General features: G+C 32.6%; 2 protein-coding genes across 2 annotated transcripts; both read right to left on the bottom strand.

Annotated features, from left to right (window-relative positions):
- Positions 1–1439: 1439 nt before the first annotated feature.
- LOC123904441 (agamous-like MADS-box protein AGL62) lies at positions 1440–2261 on the bottom strand. The gene is made up of 2 exons (XM_045954110.1): positions 1645–2261; positions 1440–1554 (listed from the first exon to the last, which is right to left on the bottom strand). The coding sequence occupies exons 1-2, from the start codon at positions 2259–2261 to the stop codon at positions 1440–1442; spliced, it is 732 nt and encodes a 243-aa protein (XP_045810066.1).
- An 8400-nt stretch (positions 2262–10661) lies between these two features.
- LOC123906268 lies at positions 10662–23013 on the bottom strand. The gene is made up of 19 exons (XM_045956137.1): positions 22933–23013; positions 18951–19082; positions 18721–18861; positions 18478–18621; positions 18260–18394; positions 17992–18126; positions 17817–17909; positions 17526–17651; positions 17314–17448; positions 16806–17006; positions 16198–16338; positions 13187–13321; positions 12862–13094; positions 12545–12763; positions 12359–12448; positions 11954–12058; positions 11552–11842; positions 11388–11473; positions 10662–10998 (listed from the first exon to the last, which is right to left on the bottom strand). The coding sequence occupies exons 2-18, from the start codon at positions 19075–19077 to the stop codon at positions 11393–11395; spliced, it is 2532 nt and encodes an 843-aa protein (XP_045812093.1). The 5' UTR covers positions 19078–19082; positions 22933–23013; the 3' UTR covers positions 10662–10998; positions 11388–11392.
- Between the last annotated feature and the right edge of the window lie 1876 nt (positions 23014–24889).

The raw sequence follows: 24889 nt of genomic DNA on the forward strand, positions 1-24889 counted from the left end.
TAAAAAAAGTAGTGCTCCATTTTATCCCAAGAGTCATTAAAGATTTTATCCAAAAGAGCATTAAAAAATTTAAATCTTTCAACGCACAATAACATACATTAAGAAATACTATGTTAACAACTAATATGTTGCACTAAGGACGGGTTGGCTTTAGGATCAATTATCCCTCTAATTTTTTTTTTCCTTTTCATTCAAATAAGTGAGTATCCACACAGATTTGCTTCTATGTTTTTGTTTTTTAAGTTTGTTGTCATTTTGTGCGGCATTGTGTTTGGCGTCGTCTTGTTCGGCGTTGTGTTTGACATCGTCTTGTGCAGTGTTTGTTGTTGGTTCATTTTAGTATGGTATTTCGTTGATTCAAATTGACATATCTACCTCAACTTATTACAGATCTGATGAAGATTTGGACGTCAACGTTGTAGATCTGGGAGTATGAAGATTTTCGGTTACTTTTATTTTGTCATTTTTGTAGGCACTTTAATGATACCGTTGTATGCTATTAACCTAGGTGCTGCAAGATTGTTTGTAGATTCACATTTTTCAGATTTTAGTAATCTTAAATTTGTAATGATCGATGTACTTTCGATTTGAATGAATGAATCCATATTTTTAGTAAAAAAAAAATAAAAATAATAATTGATATGCACTGACGGTTTAAAATAGTTTTACACAATTGTCCAATAAACAACAATTATTTAGCCATGTCATATCAAGAAAGTGGAGTGATTGGCGGAAAACATGGTTGATATTGGTTGACATTGTACAATTATTTTACATCGTCGGTCCATATCAATTAAATCCTTAACACAATAAAAAATATTTTTTTTTTGAAGCATCACAGTAAAAAAAATTAACAAGACAAATATTTGTCATAGATAAATCCTTAAAAATGCGGGAAAGATTTGTAATTTTTTACGGTATAATTGTTGTTTACTTTTTCCATTAACGACAATAATATTTTTTATATTTTTTAATGATAATTTTGTTGTGGTACTGTTTTTTTTTTACTTAAATTTAATTTTTTTTGTGTTACTTGTGACTTTAATTAATATAATTTTGTTATCATCATCATGTAAAAACTTTTACCTTATTTTAGAACAATTCTTTATCCTCATGCCCACATTTTTTACACTAGATCAAAATTTTGAGAAGTCCAAACAAGATAATTAAGAAAAAATGACGACGGAATAAAATTTTGGAGAAATATGAAAATATAAATAGATAAGATGCCCTTTATTTAAAAAATAGATAATGCACTGCGACTACAATTTCAAATGCATAAAAAAGACAACAATTTCAATAACCCTAAGACTGGTCTTAACTTAATCAAATTCATGAAGCTAGTTAAGCTTGTGTGCTCAAATTAAAATTAATTAAAAACAACAAGAAAATATAAAGTAAATAATCAAGGGCTTCTATGGTGGATCTAAACCCTCATATCACAAGAATCTTGGGGGTCCATACCCTCCTTCTTCTCCTCCTCCTCCTCCTCCTCCAATATTGTTGAAATTAAACAAATTATGTTGCAACATAGGGTCCTGAAAAGGTTGTTCCAGCAACATTTGACCATGTTGAGGATTTTGATGAAAAGATTGTTCCGGAAACATTTGACCTTGTTGGAGATTTGGCTGAAAAGGTTGTTCCGGAAACATTTGACTGTATTGAGAATTTGGGAGATGATGGACATACATGTTAGAAAATGAACCATTTCCAGCAAAAGATGTCATGGTTTGGGTGGCAGCACCCTGATTGACAAGCTCATTAGCATGTTCAGGAATACGTTTCTTTAGTTCCGCTAAAGCATTTTTCAGTAATCCAAGTTGGCTAAAATTCATCCCATCAAAGGGACAAGCCCACCAATACTGAGTCTCAGTCATCTTGTTCATGTGACTCAATTCATCCCTACGGCTCTTCTCGATGTCTAACGCATCGTTGAGCCGAGTTAGCTGGGAATGGAGCTCAGACACGTTGGCGTTACGTCGGGCCTCAATGAGTCGCACGGTGCCATTATTTTGAGATGGGAGTTGTGATAGATAACGATCAATGACCGTGTCAGCATTGGGGTGACCAAAAGAAAATGCCTTCTCACCAGGAGAAAACACAACAAGAGCAACATCTGCACCACAAAGAGTGCTAAGCTCACTGGCTTTCTTGAAGAGCCCACTACGGCGCTTCGAAAATGTCACTTGCATGTTTCTCTCATTCGTAATCCTTTTCATTTCAATCTTTTTGCGACCTTGGCTTTTCCTTCCGCTTGACATGGCTGAAACAAAAAAGAGAGAAGGAAAAATCAAAGAGTAGATGTATTAAAGACTTTAGAGGAAGAAATGGTACATTGAAATGAGTTGTGAAGGGGGTGGTTTTATAGTTAAATTTGGTGTATATTCTCACTCATATTGTGATGTGGCGTATCACACATTAAAATATTTTCTTAATCGAGAGATTTTTATCAAATCTGATTTTTCATGGTTCATATGGTAGATAATTTAATGTAAAAAAAAAGAAGTTATATGATAAATATTAATTATAGACCTTTACAATATGAAATAAATTAATTTGTTAAAGTAACATTTATCTTTAATTTATTTTATTCTGATAAAAAATCATTTTTAATTTATTATATAACATGTATAGAAATTGTTTTATTTTTTATTTTTTGCTAATAATTAAATATATTCCATTATTGTTTATTGATAATTTAATGCCAAATGACATACAGTTAACCTTCGGACCTTGATTTATTAAGATTCATGTATGTAATTCCCAAACAATTTTTTTTATATAAATAATTATACTATACTCTCTCCGGTCCTATATATAAAGGAACACATTGAAAAAAAAATTGGGTCCTTTTTATAAGAAACATTCTTTAAATTTATGTTTTATTAAATAGATAATCTCTTACATGCACTTATTAAATTGTATAATATGCAACTTATTTCAATGTTATGCATTAATTACACAAACATATCCCCAAGGTTAGTTTTGGAATAACACATAACATTTTAGAACTTTTAATAAAAAAAAATAAGTCTCATTTATATATGTGTGTTTTTCTCAATATGTTTCGTATATATAGGACTGAAAATAGTATTAATTTGTTCTTAAATATCAATTCTTTTATATATATCGTCTCAAATCCGTTTCAAAGTTTTGCCCAGAGTTGAGACCAATGTTTTAAAAACCGAACCGGACCGGCCGGTCCGACCGGTCCGACCACGAACCGGTGCCCTCGGCGGTCCGGACGACTAGCAAGAACCGCTAGTCAGTGGAACCGGTCAAAAACCGGTGTGAACCGGTATGAACCGGTGTGAACCGGTGTGAACCGGTGAACCGGTGAACCGGTGAACCAGAAAAACCGGCCGGTTTTTCTCTCACTTAAAAAAAAAAAAAAAAAAACTGATTTTTTAATTAAAAAAAACGATGGATTGAAATTGAAAGGTTAAAAAATAAAAAATTTTTCCTTTCCAACCATAGACTCAAACACGTGAAAAAATTATATGAACGGTTCAATATAAACGGTTCAATAACGGTTGAACCGATCCGACCGGTTGACCCTTGAACCAGTTGTCACAACGGTTCGACCTCCGGTCCGGTTCTTAAAACATTGGTTGAGACGGATATAACAGAAATATAGAAGTACATAAAACAATTTATTTCGTCCAAAATTCTTCTCAATTTTTCACACAACTTTTGAACGGAATTTACTAAAAATAAATAAATTATTAACATAGAATTGGAACAAATATCACATTATTATAAGCGACACAGAATTCATAAATTAATAAATAATCAATATTATGGATTTTATCTGAAATCTTCCTCGATAGAGACTAAGAGACATATTTGGGACTAAATCTAGTTTCGCCTACAATTCATCGCTAATATGTAATGTGACTTTAGACAAAAATTGCTTCGTATCAAATAAGAAATTAGCGATAACTAATTTCTGTCGGATAACATGTGAGGTATATAAGGTGAGTCCTCCTCTCCCAACTGAATTTTTTTCATATGCATGAGTCGGAAACCGAATCTCTAACCACATGCTTAAGGGGACCAAAACTCTTACCACTTAGGGTCTGTTTGGTGAAAATAAGCTATAAGCTAGCTGATAGCTGAAAAGCTAGCTTATAGCTGATAGCTGAAAAGCTAGCTTATTAAAATCAAAGTGTTTGGTAAAATTAGCTTTTAAAGTGGTTATTAAATATAAAATTACATAATTGATAGTGGGTAGTTTATTTTTTAGAGTGGGTAGTTATTAAATTAAAGGGTAAAAATGGAATAAAGTGTAAAAAGCTATAAGCTATAAGCTCAAATGCTACTTGAAATAGCATCTGAAAAAAAACTATAAGCTAGTACAAAAAGCTTGTTACCAAACACCTCTAATTTTTTGAAACAAGCTTATAAGCTCATATAATAAGCTATAAGCTAGCTTATTTGTGTTACCAAACAGAACCTTAGACCATTATCGGTAAAACCGCTTCATTATTGGTAAAACCGCTGAGTTGTGGGGAAGTGGTTAGTTGTTAACCCAAAAGACCCTAAAACAATTTTCTCAATGGAATGTGTTCTGCTTGATTCCCAAATTGCCTCTATATACCAGTTACTGACGATCATAATCTGATTGAACACTAAATTTTTATCAATGCAGTTCATATTTGATATGTTCTTTTTTTTCTTCTTCTTCCTTGCCTCCTCCTTTCCATTGCACTACCAGATCTGCAATTTCTCACCTCCTGTCTCGTCATTTCCATCTTCTCTTCTATGTTAATTTTTTTTTTTTACAATGTTGACAATGAGATCGAACCTAAGACCTTATGCATACATTACTACCTAAATTCCTCACCACTAGATCAAATCTAGTGACTTTGGTAAATTATTATTATTATTATTATTATTATTATTATTATTATTATTATTATTATTATTATTATTATTATTATTATTATCCATAGATAACAGTTTATATTTTTTGACTTATATGTTATTATCTATAGATAGATCTGTTATTATCTAAAGGGGTGATCGTATCCGAACCAATTCAAAAGTAAAACCGCAAATCGAACCAAACTGAAAACCGTATTTGGTTTGGATGTATTTGGATGACTTTCTTACTGAACCGCAAACCGCAAAAACCGCAAATCGTAAAATTCGCAAAAACCGCGGATACCGCAAAAACCGCATTAAGTTACTATTATATATTTATATTCCAATATACATAGCTCAATTACTAAGTCAATCGTCCAAATTAATGAAACTTCAAGTTGTTTTTATTTTTTGTAATGTAATGTTATTTTAGATAAACAATTTTTATCGGTACTGTGATGTTATTTTGGAAATTTAAGTTCTTTTTGGATATTTAAAATTGTAAGATACTACAATGTTATTTTGGATAAACAATTTTTATTGGTACTACAATGTTATTTTGGAACTTCTAGTTTTTTTTTTTTTTTTCTTTTTCTTTTTCTTTTTTATGTTTAAAATTGTTCAGTACTAAAATGTTATGCTGTAAACCGCACCAACCGAACCAATCCAAACCGCATACATTTTTATTTTGCGATTAGGATGACTTTTATGCTAAAAAAACCGAACCAAACCGCATGCGTTGTTATAAACTTATATAAAATATATATACGAGAAAGTGGCAAAATATTATGAGAAAAATGAATATGCACTGACTGTATAAAATAATTTTACACTGTCAACTAATAACAATCATGTATTCTGTCACATCACCCCACTCCGCTCCACTTTCTTCATATGACATGAAAGATTGATGATTTCTTATTGGATGACCAAGTGAAATTATTTTTCACCGTCTGTGCATCTCCATTAAACTCAAATATTATTATCCATAACAATTTGTATGTTGTTTCAACTTCATTAAGATAGCGGTTTGTTAATAATAATCGCGATTCTGTTCCAATGGATATATACTCCATCAATATGTTCAGATATGTACTCTATTTTGTTTTCAGCCTAGCTATATATAGAGCTGTCAAAACTGACGGACCGGCTCATTTCGGGCCGGTCCGGTCGGATTTCGTCGGGTCGGGCTAAAAAATTCAGATAAAAAATGGGCTATCAAAATTAGTGTCTGAACTCAGCCCGGTATGGGTTGTCAGGCTTTTGGGCTGGCCTGTTTATCCAACGGGTCTTATATTTAGGAACGAATGTATCCATTATCCAATAATTCAAGTCATATTTTCATTCCTGGTTTATTGTAAAATACATTCAAATCATATTAAAATCATATTTAAGATTTCATCACGGGAATTCACTTATTCAAAATTTTACCTAGCACGACGAAAAGTGATCTCCATGATGAAAACTGCCTGTAGATGATAGTGAGAACTAAGCATGATAATTTTATTGATATTCATTAAAAAAAAATAAAGAATTAACAACTATTTTTTGTTCATGGAGCAGGTATAGAGTCCTGTAATGGAGATGTGAGAGAGATAGAAATAGAGAGAGAGTCTCAGTGGTGTAGAATGAAAAACGGGAAGCATTTCACACCCCGCAATTAAAAATATACGTTGAAAAATGAAAATTTGAATTTCGATAGCAGAAGTTATCCATATTTTTACATTTTATCATGGGGATAATTTATTCAAAATTTTATCTAACATGTTAATAAATAATCCCCGCGATGAAAAGTGTATGTAGACGATAGTGAGAACTGATTACAAGAGTTTTATTGATATTCACTAAAAAATAATAAAGAATTAACAACTATTTTTTTTAGGTGAAGTTTGTTTCTCATTAGGTGAAGCAATTGTCAACAAATTTAATCTTTGTAATTTTCTCAATGGGTCTTATATTTAGGAACAAATGTAATACTCCCACCAGTCATTTTTATAAGGAATATTTTGGGAAAAAATTTGGTCTTAGAAACTTTGACAAATTTTCAAATGTTTAAAGAGTAATTAAATAAGGGTAGACATAGAATAAATTTAAATTTATAAGATTATTAAATGAAAATAACTATTTACAATGTGTTTCCTTAATTAGTGTAATTTTTTCAAAGTGTTTCTTATAAAAAGGATCGGAGGGAGTATTATTTTCAGAAATGATGATGCATTTATTGCATACTTCCACGTTATAAATGATGTCACATGTCTCTAAATGGAGAGATAGACACATGAAAAAATTAGTGGGGTCCACAAATTAGTGGGACCCACTTTTAATGGGTCTCACTAATTCTTAATGTGTCTATCTCTCTAAATGGAGAATAAATGGAGGGATAATAAATTGAGAGAACCTGAACCCATATGAATCTCCATTTAATATCTGCAATTCATTTAAAATAGGGTAAATAGTGTTATACCCCCCTGCAAAATAGGCGAGTTTTGCGTTACCCCCCTGCAAAATATTTTTTTGAGATTACCCCCCTGCAATGTCAAGATTTTTTGCGTTACCCCCCTGGCTCAACAAGTGGGCATATGACATGGAAGAATCTTGACGTGGCATGACACATGGAAATTAATTTATTTTTTATTTATTTTTAATTGCCAACTCATTAATTAATGTGGGTTTTTAATTAAAAAAATGAAAAAAAAAACTTAAAAGTTGTTATATTTTTATGAACTTACTTAAAAGAAAGTTTTTTTTTTTTACTAAAAGTTGTTATTATATATATATATATATATATAAAAAATTCTTATATATATATATAATAACTAATAATAGAGTAACCAAAAAAAAAATGAAGATGAAAAAAAACTAATAATAATAATAGTAACAAAAAAACTAATAATAATAATAATAATAACTAATAATAATAGAGTAACCAAAAAAAAAAGTTTCTTTAAATAAAAAAATTTCTTTAAAAAAAAAAGTTTCTTTAAAAAAAAGTTTTTTTTAAAAAAAAAAGTTTCTTTAAAAAAAAAAAGATTTCTTTAAAAAAAAAGTTTCTTTAAAAAAAAAAGTTTTTTTCATTTTTTTTAATTAAAAAATAAATAATTACTGAGTTGGCAATTAAAAATAAATAAAAAATAAATTAATTTCCACGTGTCATGTCACGTCAAGATTAGTCCATGTCATGCCCACTTGTTGAGCCAGGGGGGTAACGCAAGGAATCTTGACATTGCAGGGGGGTAATCTCAAAAAAATATTTTGCAGGGGGTAACGCAAAACTCGCCTATTTTGCAGGGGGGTATGACACTATTTACCCTTTAAAATATGATAGAAAATCTTAACCTTATCATTTATATGTTTCTTTGTTTTTCTTTAAATATCCAAATTGATTTTAAATATGATTGAAAATCTTAACAATATCTTTATAAAAAAGAATCTTAACAATATACCTATCTATAATTGATTTTTTTTTTAAAACCAATCTATAATTGATTTTAAATCTTCACAAAATCTTAAAAGTTTTGAGATATTTATGCACAAATCTCGTGACATCATTATATTAATTAGATAAGGAGTATATATATGCAACCGAGATTGAATTGTTTTTCCAATTCAACAATACATCTCTTCTCTCATTCCCATTCTTTCTTTTATCATTCTTCCTTCTTTTCCAATTTCACAATGAATATGCTTTGTTATTCGAGTGTTCATGATTCTAATCAACTCATTGAAATCGGATTAGAAAAATTGAGTGACTATGATGATCTCTCTACAAATTCTATCATGTCTCAAATTAGCACAAACTCATATGGTTACAAGTTAGATTCTCAAATGAGAAAGAATGTCATGGATTGGTTGATACAAACACACTATGAACAAAAACTAATGCCAGAGACTCTTTATCTCTGTGTCAACATCCTTGATCGTTTCCTTTCCAAATCAAATTTTTAGGTCGCAACAAAAGATAAACTTAAGCTTCTTGGTTTGGCCTCATTGTTGTTAGCTTCCAAATATGAACAAAGAGATGCAGTCGGAGTTTATGGCATTGAATACATAGCTGAGTATTCTTATTTTCCTGAGGAAATATTTGAAATGGAAAGGAACAACTTGATTGGATTTTAACAGTTCCAACACCTTATGTTTTTCTTGTTAGAAACGTAAGAGTGAATTGTTTATCGGATGAAGACAAGATGGTTGAGAATATGGCGTATTTCTTTTCTGAACTCAGCTTGACCCAATATTCTATTATGTGTGACTATAAACCTTCTACGATTGCCGCTTCTGCGGTCTATTGTGCAAGAGTTATTCTTGGAAGATATACCCTTTTTGGAGCAATGAATTGAAGATGTGTACAGGGTATTCTGAGGAGAAGTTATTTTGCTGTGTCAAGGTTTTGATGGAACTTTGCAATGAAACTTGTAGAGAAGGAAGAATGGAAGTTTTTAAAAAATATTCAAGTTTATATCAATCTAGGGTTTCTTGTGTTGCTCAAGAAACCCTCGAAGAAGTTTTTTTTTTTTTTTGAAGGAACCCTCGAAGAAGCTTTCTTACCTTAGAATTTGTGTTAATTTGTGACAACATTATGTACTGAATTTCAATGTTTGTTTCTCAAGAATTAATGTACATATTTTGTGGATTTTTATTTCATCATATAATTAGATAAAAATTGTCTTTTAGTATGTTATTATCAGTTTTTATGTACGTTGGTTTTTTTGACAAAATATATACGTTGGTTGTTCTAACTGAAATCATCTTATAATATTGTCTTCTTTTGTGAATACATTCAGTAATACATAAAGTAAATTCAGATAATCAGAGACATATTTATTGGTTTGTTAACTTCATTGTGCTTCATCTATTTTGTAAACATACTCATGACTTTTGAGGTTCATTTGGTAAACGGGATTGTTATTCCTACATCATTGTATTGTTTACACATTCCAAATTTGCTCACTTGATGTGTATGTTTTTATCTTTTTCGCATTCTAAATGGTCCTGCATTTGATTTCTCAACTTGAATCATGGTGCAGTAAGCAGTAAGGTTTTGGTTTCATTTTCTTGAAAAGATTCATTTCGAATGTCATTAGTTAATAATATAAACAGAATTTCTTTTGTTGATGTGCTTAAATTAGAAATTGAAGAGTTTTGTCAAGGACAAATGGAGTGAACTAAACTTCACATGATAATTTAAATGCCTTTTTGTATGATTATTTGGATTTACTATTGGCCTGTACTGTTATAAAGATAAATAGTTGGCATACTTAATAAAATGAAAACTTACAGTTGTTGGCACTCGGGGCATGGGCCGCGGTGTGATTACTAATAGTTTTCGTTTCACACATAAATATTAGGGTAATTTATTTTGGCGCCCTATTATTTTCTCAACCATCATCTGCTACTTAAGTAGCGGATGAGTAAAAATAAGGCGCACGATACCAAAAGAAACTATCAAATATTAGTTCTCACAAGATATCAAAGACAAATGGCTAACTTTTGAAAATCATTGCACAAGATATGACATACATTTTTGAAAAAGCACTTCCTTTGTCAATTATTCTTTTCAAATACGCACGGACTCCCAGTATCATAATTGCGTGACAATATATTTTTTTTTATAACAGTACGATTTTCCAATTACATTTCTAGTTTTCAATCCTTAAAATAGAAATTCTTGAAAATATGGTTATGCTTTATTCATAAAAACCAAAAATAGAAAAATCCAACTAAAATCATCATAAAAGTCTTACACTGCTAAAACAAATTCAAAATTAGGAAATTCAGTTATGACCAGTGAACACCAGTTAGGCAGTTACCAAAAGATTCATAAAAATGAAAGGTTACTGTCCATCTCCAACTTCCTATTCCTTAAGAATCCATCAGCATTAAGTGCAGAGCATATTGAAATTACAGACAAAAAGGGAAAGCCAAGCCACCCAACATGTATATAAGGCTCAGAATCAGATTACTTAGGAAATCTTGGATGCCAATTTTACATTTGAACAAACGCTATATCCGTTAATAATACCTCAGATCTAATCAAAGTACTTCTTCCTCCAAAAATAGGAGTGACATACAAATTCTCTAAATCATAGTATTCTCCTGTCATCGCCATCATCTCCCTATATCGAAACCTGGTTCCTAAAAGAACAATATTACTCAGTAAGATTAGTCACATCAAAACCTATATCACTAAACATCGGCAGTTAAAGTTTGCGGTACGGAAGGGTAAGTGAAAATTTGCTTAACAAAGGAAATGAGATGCCAGTTACAACCTTTTTGCTTGCTATACTTTCGAAAGTTTCGCAAAGAATTTTTTTTATCAAATGAATGAGCTCCACTTATTACAATTCATCATAATCTTTTTATTAAAACATGAAGAGAAATAATCTTTTTAATTTTGACAAATCTCATAATATTCTATTAAAACAACCTGAAGAGAACAAATAACAATAACAACAAATGGCCAAGAACAATTTTCCAAAGTGAAAAAATGTACTTTCATCTCACAACAAACTATAGCTACTCACCAGTATCAACACTCCCAATTGCTATCACTTGTAGTTTGCTGATCGTTACTAAATGAGTCATTTGGTTTACTTGGAGCATTAGGTACCTAAGTGTAAATCATGATTATCATTATTTCATATCATAGTTAAATTTCTGCAAAAAATTGAATTATAGGAATTCATACCTCTTGCGCTATAGCTTGCAAAACATCATTAATTTGTTGATCTGCTGAAAATCGTGTTTGAAGAACAGAAACAAGATTCCCAAGCAAATTTTCTAATTTGTGTACCCTATTTTCAACATTAGCTCTCTGAACTAAAGCATTACATGGAACCTTGCCAAGACAGCGCACAGATCCTCTCCTTTCAGGGCCTCTTACTTTTGAGTATACGTCATTCTGCCAATTTGTGGAATCTTGAGTTGTTTGAGGAGTTTTTGAACTTGTTGCCTCCACCATATGCTTCTTTAATTCACCCTGCACAAAATACAATGCAAAACTTGTATGTCCAGTTCAACTGCAATCCACAACCATCAACAATTTCAATCAATGGTAATTCAATTTAGGACTGAAAATTGCAATTCTTACAATCACATTAGCTGCCTTGTCAGTCACAATACTCCCATCTTTACGAGTACGAGTTTGAATATAAATTTGAGCTCGTGAAGGTTGTACTCCATTAGCCTCGGTTGTCTAACATTAGTAATTAGTAATTAATAATAAAAATGTCAAATCCTATTTGCTCAAAGAAATAATTATAAAATGAGAAATACTACGACACACTCATTTTAACACACTTTTGATTGCACTCTTTACGGTTGATTTTTAGAAAATGTTAATTTATCACTTCTAGAAACATGTGTCCACTTTTTCAGTAATAAACAAAACAAAAAAGTGTCCAAGAGTGCTTAAAGATGAGTCTTGCTAGCATCACAATGATAAAACACTCATACAAGTAACATAGTTATGAAAATAATGAAATAAATAAACCACCTCATGAATGAACCTTGAAAGATTCTTGGTTCCCATGCAGTGTAAATCCTCATATTTTGAGCGATTCCTTTTGTTGATGTTACTTATTTTCTTTAAACAGAAAATAAAAAAGTCAATGATAAAACATGCTTGTTCTACATAATTGCTATATAAAGTAAAGTTCAATGACATTCATTATACATGTACCTGTCCCTCCTGGGAACACCAATGATGTACTAAAGCACGATACTGCGAAGGGTCAACTCTTCTATCGGGGATGTTGGCAGCCATTTCTTCCTCAGTCTTGTTTTCATCATATCCTTTTGCTTTCAAATCATGTTTGAATTGCCTCCACTTAGCACTAAGGTTATCTTTTAGTATTTGCTTTGTTTGCTCGGTCAATTTTGGAACAAAGTGAAACTTACTCTGGTATTAGCAAAAATAAAATAAAATTGTAAGACACAGTAAAAAATAATGTTACAGAAAGTGAAGTCAAATAGAACTTAAATATTTTTATACAAAACCTCTATCAGCTGAAGCATCTTTGTTATGTTCAACTCTGGCATGTCTTTCCAGCTTAGAATATTGATGGGAGCATATTGGTGCTTCCTTACCAAGCAGCCCAGTGCATTCAAAAGTTTTTTTCCTTCCCACCCAATAGGATTACCTAAAGCATCTACTTCAACACATATGAATTCTCCATCTGGTAAATCCCACACCTCTGACATTCGGGTATAACCTCGTACCCTCTTTTGGCCTATAAATCATGTATCAATGTCATGTTAATGAACTATACATCAAGCAAAGGAATATGATTATATATTTATTTTTAAAAATCCAAACAGTTACCTTTGGTTAAACTTTTTCTCATTCTACCAAAAGAATTAGGAGTTTCAACATGACTTTCTGCTGGTATTTGTTCTGATTGTGACTGGTCACTTTGGTGATTAGGACTTGTTACCATTGGATTCCCTGTTGTATCTACCATGAACGAAGAATTCAAAATAAAAAAGTATGAAACTTCAAGACAAAAGTAGAAAGAAACTATTAGGATATAGGAATTGGATCCTGTACAACAAAACTTCTCTCAATCCCTCTCCAATATTTTATTGTCTCTATATCTCTCTTAACTTTTTTTCTCTTTCTTAATCTTTTTCTCAATTTTTCCTTTTTCCTTTCTCTGTCCTCTCATGCTAATTTTTCTTTGTTGGAGAGAATCCAAATCCATAGCATAGAGTAAATTCTACCCAGGCGCTATGACTAGTGCACGAGCCCTATCCCTCGCGCAGTTGCTTGGTTTCAACATAGGTTCCATCCCTTTTTCTTATTTGGGCTGCCCTATCTTTCGAGGAAAACCACGTCCTTTTCATTTTCAAAGTATTGCTGACAAAATAAAAGTCAAGTTGGCTTCTTGGAAGGGTATGCTTTTATCCATCATGGGTCGTACTCAGTTGGTGAAGTCTGTTATTCATGGCATGTTAGTTTATTCTTTTCATATATATATGTGGCCAATTAAGCTTCTGAGACAGATTGATATTTGGATCCGTAATTTTATATGGAGTGGTGATATATCTACTAGAAAAGTTTGTACGGTAGCTTGGGCTACTTTGTGTGCTCCTTTTGAGGCTGGTGGGCTGGACATTCGCTCTGTTAGAAAAATTAATGAATCTCTCATTCTTAAGTTGAGTTGGTCTCTCCTTGCTGAAAAAGATCAATGGGCAGTCATGTGTCGAAGTAGGTTCTTACGTCGAGGGGTTCCTGTCTGTTATCATATTGTCTCTTCAATTTGGTATGGTATTAAAATGTTCTTTGAAGAAGCGCAAAGTAATTCTCTTTGGGTTATCGGCACAGGTCAACACATCTCCCTTTGGTATGATAATTGGCTTGGTGTCACGCTAGTGGAGGCCCTGGACATTCCCATTCATATGCGGCATTCCTTAAACGCCAAAGTTTCATATGTTATTGGTCATGGTAATTGGGATATTCCTCAATTTATAATGGATTATGCTCCTTGGCTCAAGGAAGAGATTCTCGATATTAATCTACCGTTGGTTCCTACTGAGGATGTGTTTGTTTGGAAACATTCGAAAGATGGAAGGTTGTCGGCTAAAGATGCTTTTTTCCACCTGTTTTCCAAGCCCCCTGCGCTGCCATGGGCTACCCACATCTGGTGTAATTACATTCCTCCTTCTCATTCCTTCATCATTTGGAGAATTATTCATGACAGGATGCCTACGGAGGATCAGCTTCGCGTTCGCGGTTGCTATATTGTTTCGGTATGCTCTCTTTGCCTAGGTGCATATGAGACCACAAAGCATTTGTTTTTCACTTGCCCTTTTGCATCGGCTCTTTGGTCTTGGGTGGGTAATTTGTTGCGTTGCCAAATGGATTTTTCCTCCCCTGTTAATCTGCTGTTACGATGCTTGGAAGGTACAAATAATAATATTAAACAGGTTGCTCTATCTGCTATTATTCATACTGTACACACTATTTGGATGGCCCGGAATGGGATTAAATTTAATAATGCGAAAATAACCCTTCATGCGGCTATTATCAAAGTCAAAACAGCTCTCCACCTCAGTGTCACCACATCAAACATTATTGTTTCGACCGGTAGTGCTACAGCTCATATATTACATGATCTGCATATTACTCCTCAATATAAAACTCCTCCTCGTATTACGGCAGTCTGTTGGAAAACCCCTAGTTTCGATTGGATTAAGGTTAATACTGATGGCTCTTTATCGGGCGCGGCTGCAGCCTGTGGCGCCATCTTTCGTGACTCTCATGGAGCATATTTGGGTAGTTTTTCTTGTAAACTTCACTGCGCTACTGTTCTTCATGCAGAGCTCTTTGCTATTATTATTGCTATTGAACAGGCTCATTCTAGGGGTTGGTGGAAATTATGGGTGGAAACTGATTCACAGGTTGCGGTTCAAGCATCTAAAAACTCCACTATTGTTCCTTGGGATTTGAGGAACCGTTGGCGCAACTGTTTTGCTAGGAATATGAGGTTGTTATTTTCACATATTTTTCGTGAAGGGAATGCTTGTGCCGACATTCTAGCCAATCTGGGACACGCCTCGACAGGTCTCCAGTGGTGGAACTCCTTGCCCCCAGCTTTATCGGATGTATTCTTTCGGGATAGATGTGGTCTTCCAACTTTTCGTTTCTCTTAATGTTTTTCATGTTCTGTTTTCTTTTTTTCCTTGTTTTATTTTTTTGGGTACGGTTTGGCCCCCCACTTTGTAATTACTTTTTTCTTTTTTTTATATATATATAAACGAGCACTTGGCATATGATTAGAGTATACAAGGGGTGCCAACCTAGTTGGGATTTCTTCTATACTTTTTGATGTCATTATGCTCTTAATTCAGTTAAAAAAAAATCCATAGCATAAAGAGGAGTTGGCGAGGGAAATTGGTTACTACCTCCGTCCCTAAATATATGACCCTCATGAGATTTTTCCTCGACTCTTTTTTAAGATCACTTTCAAATTTTCAAATTTTCAACTGCATTAATTATTTATATACTAATATACCCTAATTATGTTACATCTTTTTCTGCAATATGTAATAAATACTATGATGAAGACATAAATGAATTCTTTCATGAATGGTAAACATGAACAATATTAATTGTCGACAAATTTAATATTAGTGCTGACTTTCTTAATTCACGTGATTTAATCAAGAGGGTCCCCTATATTTAGGGACAAAGGTAGTAATTGGTTAGTTAGAAAGTATCATGTAGAACACATGGATCGATCCATGTGTTCTACATGATACTTTCTAACTAATCAATTAACCAACTCCTTATCCTATATCCTAACAGAAACTGAGCCAACAAAAATTCCATACCTCCAACGAATTGGTCACACTCATCATTTATATTGTGGTTGTTTTGGTTGACTTCAATAGAGCTATCAATTAATTGCTTTTCAGCTTGTGATTTCCCACTTTTTCGAATAGCGTTCTCCCTTTTGTTCCTCTCCATGGTATCTATTATATATAATCAAAAGTCAATTTATTTTTTGATATCTACAAGTGGTTGAAAATACAAAAAAAAAAAAAAAAATTACAGTTTATAAACATAGGAAAAGTACTTGCATACTTACTTTAGAAAAACACTACACTTTTAAAAACCTTTTTTATAAATGAGGAAATAAAAAAAAACTTGTTTGGTAACTTCTCTAAAAAAACATGTATTTACAAGTGTGGCATCACAATTCTATTTTTTTTTAATGGAAAGTGGAAGTTCTCTTCTCCACGTGCTTTCATGTTTTAAACTAAGAAATAGAAAACAAGAACATCCATTAGCCATTTTTTCATTTTAGTTTTTAAATGATAAAACAGGAGTCAGTTTAGTAAAAGAATTTTGAAAACATTTCATCAAACAGATTTTCTTCTTTTATAGTATTTAAAAATAGACACCAAAATTTAAAAAAACTATTCAAACAGTCCCTTACCTTTAGGTAATCTTTTACTCATTCTACCAAATGAAATAGGAGATTCCACATGACTTCCCACTTGAACTTGTTCTGATCGTGATTGGTCATTTTGGAGGTTAAGACTTGCCACCATTAGATTCCTTCTTGTGAGTTGCTCTTCAGCTTGTGCTTTGCCAGCTTTTTGAACAGCACTTGATCTTTTGTGCCTCCCTTTGGTATCTATTATAGATAATCCAAAGTCAAATTATTTTTAAATTTAATTTCTACAGGTGCTTTAAATGATAAAAAAAATTAGAGTTGATAAGGAATTCATTACAATAATCATGTAAACAAACCTAAATGATACATACATATAAAAACATGTAGGAAAATACTTTTTTAAAATTTTACAAGTGGTTTAAAAGATCAAAAAAATGAGGGTTGATAAACAATTCTTTAAAATGATCATGTAACAAAACCTAAATGATACATAGGTAAACATATAGGAAAATACTTGCACATTTTTTTTAATAAACACTGCACTTACCCTTCGGTAGATTTTTACCCATTGTACCAAGAGAAATAGGATATTCAGCATGACTTCCCAATTGTATTTGCTGTTCTGATTGTGATTCGTGATTTTGGTGACTCGGAATTGCTACCATTAAATTTTCTCTTGTATCTAAAGAATCCAAAATAAACAAGTGTGAAACATCAAGACAAAAGAAGAAAGAAACTAAGCAACTAAATATTGCATACCTCCTCCAAATTGGCTGTTTTGGTTGACTACATCAGAGCTAACAATTAACTGCTCTTCAGCATGTGCTTTGCCATTTTTTCTAACAGCTTTAAACCTTATGCGGCTCCCTATGGTATCTATTATAGCTAATCCAAAGTCAAATTATTTTAAAATTTCTACAAGTACTTTAAAAGATAAAAAAATTAGGGTTGGTAAAGAATTCATTTACAATTATCATGCAACCAAACCTAAATGATAAATACATACAAAAACATATAGGAAAACACTTTTTTTTTAAAAACACCACACACCTTCAGGTAAACTTCCCAGTTGTATTGGCTGTTTTGACTGTGATTTGTCAGTTTGATTATTCAAACTCACTTCCATTAGATTCCCTCTTGTGCCTATAGAATTAAAAAAAAAAAAAAAAGTATGACACTTCAAGACAGGAGAAGAAAGAATCTAAGAAAAATAAAAATTTCATACCTCCTCCACAGTGTGCACAATTCTCATTTAGAATGTTGTTTCGGTTGACTTCATTAGAGCTATGAATTAATTGCTCTCTAGCTTGTGCTTTGCCACTTTTTCGAACACCCAACCTTGTTTGCCTCCCCATAGTATCTAATATAATAATAAAAAATTAGGGTTGATAAACAGTTGATTACAATGATTATGTAACCAAACTAAATGATACATGTGTATACATATAGGAAAATACTTGCACATTTATTTTTAAGAAAAACACTTCACTTACCTTTAGGTAAATTATTACCCATTCTACCACAAGAAATACGATATTCAACATGACTTCCCACGTGTATTTGCTGTTCTGATTGTGGTACATCATTTTGGTGATTCAGACTAACTAGCATTAGATTCTCTCTTGTATCTATTATAAATAATTCGAAAATCAAAAAGTGTGAAAATTCAAGGCAAAAGAAGAAAGAAACTGAACCAACAAAAATTCCATACCTCCTTCAAATTGTGCAAACTCTTCAGTTTTACTGTGGTTGTTTTGGTTGACTTCATTAGAGCTATCAACTAATTGTTTCTTTTTAGCCAGTGATTTTCTACCTTTTCGAACAGCATTCGACCTTTTGCGACTCAAAATGGTGTCTATTATACATAAAAGAAAGTCAAATTATTTTTAAATTGATACAAATGACTTAAAAAATAAAGAAAATCGGGATGATAAAAAAAAAACACTACAATTACCTTTATGTAAACCAGTTCTCGTTCTCCCAACAGAAATATGAGATTCAACTTGACTTTCCACTGGTATTTGTTGTTCTGTTTGTGATTGGTAATTTTGGTGATTAAGGCTTGCTACCATTAGATTTTCTCTTGTAAATGTATCTAATACAAAGAATTAAAAAATTAAAAAAACTATGAAGCACCAAGACAAAGAAAGGATGGAAGAAGCTGAGCCAATAAAAATTTCATACCTACTCCAAATTGTGCACACTCTTCATTTATGATGTGGTTGACTTCATTAGAGCTATCAATTAATTGTGTTTTAACTTGTGATTTGCCACTTTTTCGAACAACATTCAACCTTCTGCGCTTCACCATGGTATCTATTACAAATAATCCAAAGTTATTATTTTTTTAACTGTTGCAAGCGGTTTAAAAGATTAAAAAAAAAAAAAAACAATGGCTGATAAACAATTGATTACAATGATAGTGTAAAATTCACCAAAATGATACACATGTAAGCAAATAGGAAAATAAAAACAAATGCTCAACTTTTATTTGCATTAGTTAGCAAAAGCATCATGAATTAATTTATCTATGTCATGATCAAACCTCCATTCACTTGATTTGTACTTCCAGAATTTTGACAATCCCATTATCAGGAAATGAGGTAAGGTGGTTATAAAGGAAGTGAGGGGGGAACATGAGGGGCATGTGTGAATTCTATTGGGTGGTTGTAGCTGCACAGAGAAGCTGGTTCTCTATCAGCAAGGGTGTTATTTTACAGTTCGATTTTCTGTTTTCATCTCACAAGGAGTCTGCAGCCATCTGCATAGTTCTTTCCTTAATTTTCTGAGAGTGTAACACTGTAACAGACATATCTCTGGATAGCCACAATTCAATATCAATATTATTCAGGTTCACCCTTCCAATTTCTGGTACCTATCAAATTTGAATAGACAACATTTTTACCATGTAAGGTCCGATTTGTATATCTTTTTAGAAACCTGTGGTTGATTATGTGATCAAAAATATCCACCGGAAAGTGCCATTTGTAGTTGACATATTTGGTGCGTATAAGATTTTTCCATCATTTGATGATTTTGCATTTTGCGAATTCAAGAACATTTTAAATCCATCAAATGAACTTCTGATTAGATGGGACTAGGAGTCTTATCAGATATCTAAATCTAAACAGTTTTAATTCACTTCAGTTTATGTTCTATAAAAGAGACTATTCAGTTATTCAATCAAGATTTCACAATTCAGTTTTACAGAAAGAAAAAAAAAACTCGTGATTTCTCTCTAAAAATTGATAACATTTTCTATCTCTTTCTTGCATTTCTCTCAGCCTACATTTCTAATAAATGGGGAACATAGTGCCACAAAACTGTGGCAAATATCACAGATGAGTGTGAAGAATGGAGATTCTTCTAGGTAATTACAATTACGTTATTTATATTTACAATTAATGACTGAATCCGAAAATGTTTTTTACTGTCACAGTTCAGTCACCTCATATTCTTCTTCTTTATTCAATAAATCTGCAAGGCATGTGAGTATCCAATTTATACACATCTTGCAACTATAACTCATCAATTTGATTGAAAAAAATATAACTCTTTTCTGTCACCACAATGATTTAAGCTCTCAAAATTGTAAGGTATTAAAGTGGGCTTCAAAACTCTCTGTTAAATGTGGCTGTAATTTTCACACGTTGAATTCCAAGATTATTATTTAAAAATTCACTGAAAAAATACCCAAAATTTTAACTCCCACATTAGAAACAAAATAAATAACAGACATGATTTTACAAAATAATTTACTTTTATTTGATCACGCGAAGATGATGTTTAGAATCACTGTAAGAGGCAATTCTTGTCTATAACGAGTGGTGTTGTTAAATAGAAGCTATAATAGTGCTATAGAGTAGCAGAATTTGAACAAATTGCTATCGTTCTACAAATGTTGTCAAATAGCGGCTATAGCCCTGTTGTGTAGCGGAGTTTGAACAAACAACTATTTTCCGCGATCCATTCTTGTCTATAAAGAGCGGTGTTGTTAAATAGAAGCTATAGTGGTGCTATAGAGTAGCAGAATTTGAACAAATTGCTACCGTTCTACAAATGTTGTCAAATAGCGGCTATAGCGTCACTATAGCCCTGTTGTGTAGCGGAGTTTGAACAAACCAATTTTTCCGCGATCTGTTCTTGTCTATAAAGAGTGGTGTTGTTAAATAGAAGCTATAATAGTGCTATAGAGTAGCAGAATTTGAACAAATTGCTATTGTTCTACAAATGTTGTCAAATAGCGGCTATAGCGTCACTATAGCCCTGTTGTGTAGCGGAATTTGAACAAACAACTATTTTCCACGATCCATGATTGACAACACTGATAAAGAGAGAATAGAATATTCTTCTTACTCTCATCAGAGCAAGGAGACAATAAATTTTTATTTATGATCTAATAAAAAATGAAACTCACTTTCTCTCAGCCTCACCACTCTTCATTTTGCATTTTCTAATTTAAGATATAAGTTCTAAACCTAAAACACACTAACATTTTCAAAAGCACATAAAAAATTGATAATACCTAACCCTAACCTAAGTAATTTCCAATAATTTGAATCTATATTGTAAATCACGCAGCTTGTTTTTGCTCATAATCGCGGAATCGGAGTTCGGATTTGAGCTAGGCTCTGTTCCGGTGGCTTATGTAGCCTCAAATCGCGCTGGAATCGCATCCTCGCGCGCGTACCAAGGGAGGGAAATGAAAATCCGAAATAAAAAAAAAAATGATGAAGAAGAAGAAGGAAAACCTGGATTTCTTTGTGTCTTACTTTCTACTACGACGGTCAAGACTGCCTGCGTTTTCCGGCCAGCTTTGATCTCAGTGCGACTCTAAGTTGATGGAACTGCTCAGTTTTGTTTTTAACAAATCATGAGGACGATGAATCCATTCTTTGATATCCAAATTATAAATAATAATAATTTTTTTATTAAATATTAATATTATTATAAAAAATAGTTTGCTTTTTTTATTGAAATAAACATTAAGTTTCGACTTCGAATTAAGTGGAAACAACTAGATTATGGCGAAAACAAAAAAAAACAAATTGAATTAAAAATCATCATCATACAATGCAATATAAGAAATGTCATATTAAACGGGTCATCATGTCATTTGTTAAGCATACCAAAAAAGAAAATAAAAGATAAAGTTATCCCACCTATGGTAGTCCCATAAGTGTAGCTCAAATGGTAGCTACCAGGGACATTATTGGAGTGGCTGGGGTTCGAACCCCGGATTCCACACTTCTCCACATTTAAATGTGTGAGAGTCTAGTCATTAGGCTACTTGACAAAAAAAAAAAGTTGATCTTAAAAAATAATTTTTTAAGATATTGAATGCACAAATTTCAAAACATAATTTCCTTATTAATAAGCTTAATTAATTGCGTTCAGAGACACTATTTAGCATTTTCCTTGAGTTATTACATCATATCCCATAAAAATTTAAGTTTAAATCATGTTGTCCATCATATAAGAATCTCATTTGAAGATAATATATAAATATCTAAGTTATGTATTTAAGTTAAGGATACATGAGTTGGAACATGTTAGTTTTTTCCTTAAGTTTAATATGGATATATGTGATTCTATAAAGAGCGGTGTTTTTAAATAGAAGCTATAGTGTTGCTATATAGTAGCAGAATTTGAACAAATTGCTATCGTTCTACAAATGTTGTCAAATAGCGGCTATAGCGTCACTATAGCCCTGTTGTGTAGCGGAATTTGAACAAACAACTATTTTCCACGATCCATGATTGACAATACTGATAAGGAGAGAATAGAATATTCTTCTTACTCTCATCAGAGCAAGGAGACAATAAATTTTTATTTATGATCTAATAAAAAATGAATCTCACTTTCTCTCAGCCTCACCACTCTTCATTTTACATTTTTATCATATAGATATCAACTACAAGTCCATAATCTAATTTAAGATATAAGTTCTAAACCTAAAACACACTAACATTTTCAAAAGCACATAACCCTAACCTAACCTGTAATTTCCAGTAATTTCAATCTATATCGTAAATCACACAGCTTGTTTTAGCTCATAATCACGGAATCGGAGTTCGGATTTGAGCTACGCTCTGTTGCGGTGGCTTATGTAGCCTCAAATCGCGCGTTGAATGAAAATTGATGAAGAAGGAAGAAGAAGGAAAACCTGGATTTCTTTGCGTCTTACTTTCTACTAAGACGATCAAGTCTGCCTGCGTTTTCCGGCCAGCTTTGATCTCAGTGCTACTCTAAGTTGATGGAGCTGCTCAGTTTTGTTTTTAAGGAATCGTGATGACGATGAATCCATTTTTGAATATCCAAGTTATATATAATAATTTTTAATAGATCAAGTTATCCATTTTTGAAAGTTTATATCATATAAATCAGTTGCATAAAATTTCAGACAAATCCAAAATCATTCGATAGGTTATTGAGATACATAAAAATTAACGGTTTGCGTCTTTTTTATATGTCGTTAATATGTATGTGTCGCAATAGCATATCAGATGATTTTGGATTTGTCTGAAATTTTACACAACTGATCTATATGATATAAACTTTCAATCGAACGGTGGATTTTATAAAATTTATATCGGTTAAAACGTTATTGAGAGGTGTAACATTTGATGTCAAACTAGTTTGTGTCATTTGATCTGACCCTTGCTTATTATAAAAAAAAATTACTATAAAATAGTAATAGTTTGCATTTTTATTGAATAAATATTAAGTTTCAAATGCAATTTGAGGGTACTGGAACCACTTAAATGTTAGAATTAACCACCAAACGATTAGATTATACAGTCCAATGAGCCGGATATTGTGCTGAAAACAAAGAAAAAATTGAATTGAAAATCATCATCATACAATGCAATATAGGAAAGGTCATGTTAAGCGGACCCTCGGATCACTTGTTAAGCATAAAAAAAAAATAAGAGATAAAGTTGATTTTAAAAAATAATTTTTTAAGATATTGAATGTAAGAGTTTCAAGACTGGATTTTCTTATTAATAAGTTTAAATAATGTCTTCGGAGACACTATTTAGCATTTTCCTTTAGTTATTATATCATATCCCATAAAAATTTTAAGTTTAAATTATGTTGTCCATCATATAAAAATCTCATTTGAAGATAATATATAAGTATCTAAGTTATATATTTAAGTTGTATAATTATTTTGTCCCCGCAAATATGTAGTATCTCGTGGTGAAGTGAAAAGGGAACTAGAATAGGGGTTTATTGTAGATGGTACAACGTTGCACCTCACAGAACAACACAATTTAATAATTCTAATTCACGGAGTTCAATCAGAAGATTTCTTGGATTAGTTGGAAAAATGTTTGCTTAGGATGTGAGTTCGGAGGTCTGGGAGTTAGGTGACTCAGAGAGTTTAATACTGCTTTTTTAGAAAAGTGGTCTTGGCGATTGTTGGAGGACAGAGAGTATAAGGTGTTCGCCGCTCGGTACGAGAGGTGGCAGTGAAGCTGGAGGTGGGGGATCGGCGCGGTTCTCGGTGGTGGATGGAGGTCTCGAGAATTCGCAATGGCGAAAGTGGTACCGATGGGGGGTGGTTCGCGGAGAACATTGAGCGGAGGGTTGGTAATGGGGTTGTTCCTTTGAGAGTGCTTTTTAGTCATCTTTTCGATTTGTCTAATGATCAGACGAGTACGGTAACAGCGATGTGCAAGTTAGGTTAGGAGGAAGGAGGGGTGGCCTGACAGTGGCGTCAACCGTTGCGGGCTTGGGAGGAGTAGGTGCTAGGGGGTGTAGGGGTTTACTTGCTCATGTTGTTTTGCGGACTAACATTTTAGATCAGTGCCTTTGGAAGTCTGACAATCGAGGAGGCTATTCCGTCAGGAGCGCGTTGACAACTTTGGCTTCCCCCGAAATGTATGTTATGTCCACTTTCCTTTGGCATAAGCAGGTACCAGCGAAAGTTTCTATCTTGGCATGGAGACTTGTTCGTAATAGGCTACTGACTAAAGAAAATTTTGTGGCGCGTCACATATTCATCCTGATTCTCAATTCTGTGTGACAGGTTGTGTGCTATGTATTCGCCCCTTTATGGCACTTGGTAAGAGCTTGGATCGGTATCTCTACAGCTGACCCGAATACATTACAGGATC

The sequence above is a fragment of the Trifolium pratense genome, linkage group LG2 (genome assembly GCF_020283565.1).
Source record: "Trifolium pratense cultivar HEN17-A07 linkage group LG2, ARS_RC_1.1, whole genome shotgun sequence".
Lineage (NCBI taxonomy): Eukaryota > Viridiplantae > Streptophyta > Magnoliopsida > Fabales > Fabaceae > Trifolium > Trifolium pratense.

Excerpts from the sequence above, each read along its gene's own strand:
- LOC123904441 (XM_045954110.1), bottom strand. The coding sequence starts at position 2,261 with ATGTCAAGCGGAAGGAAAAGCCAAGGTCGCAAAAAGATTGAAATGAAA. Across the intron at positions 1,555-1,644 it reads CAATACAGTCAAATGTTTCC|GGAACAACCTTTTCAGGACC; the intron begins GGAACAACCTTT and ends TCAAATGTTGCT.
- LOC123906268 (XM_045956137.1), bottom strand. The coding sequence starts at position 19,077 with ATGGTGAAGCGCAGAAGGTTGAATGTTGTTCGAAAAAGTGGCAAATCA. Across the intron at positions 13,095-13,186 it reads GAGAAAAAGTTTAACCAAAG|GCCAAAAGAGGGTACGAGGT; the intron begins GTAACTGTTTGG and ends CATGATTTATAG. Across the intron at positions 12,764-12,861 it reads AGATGCTTCAGCTGATAGAG|AGTAAGTTTCACTTTGTTCC; the intron begins GTTTTGTATAAA and ends TGCTAATACCAG.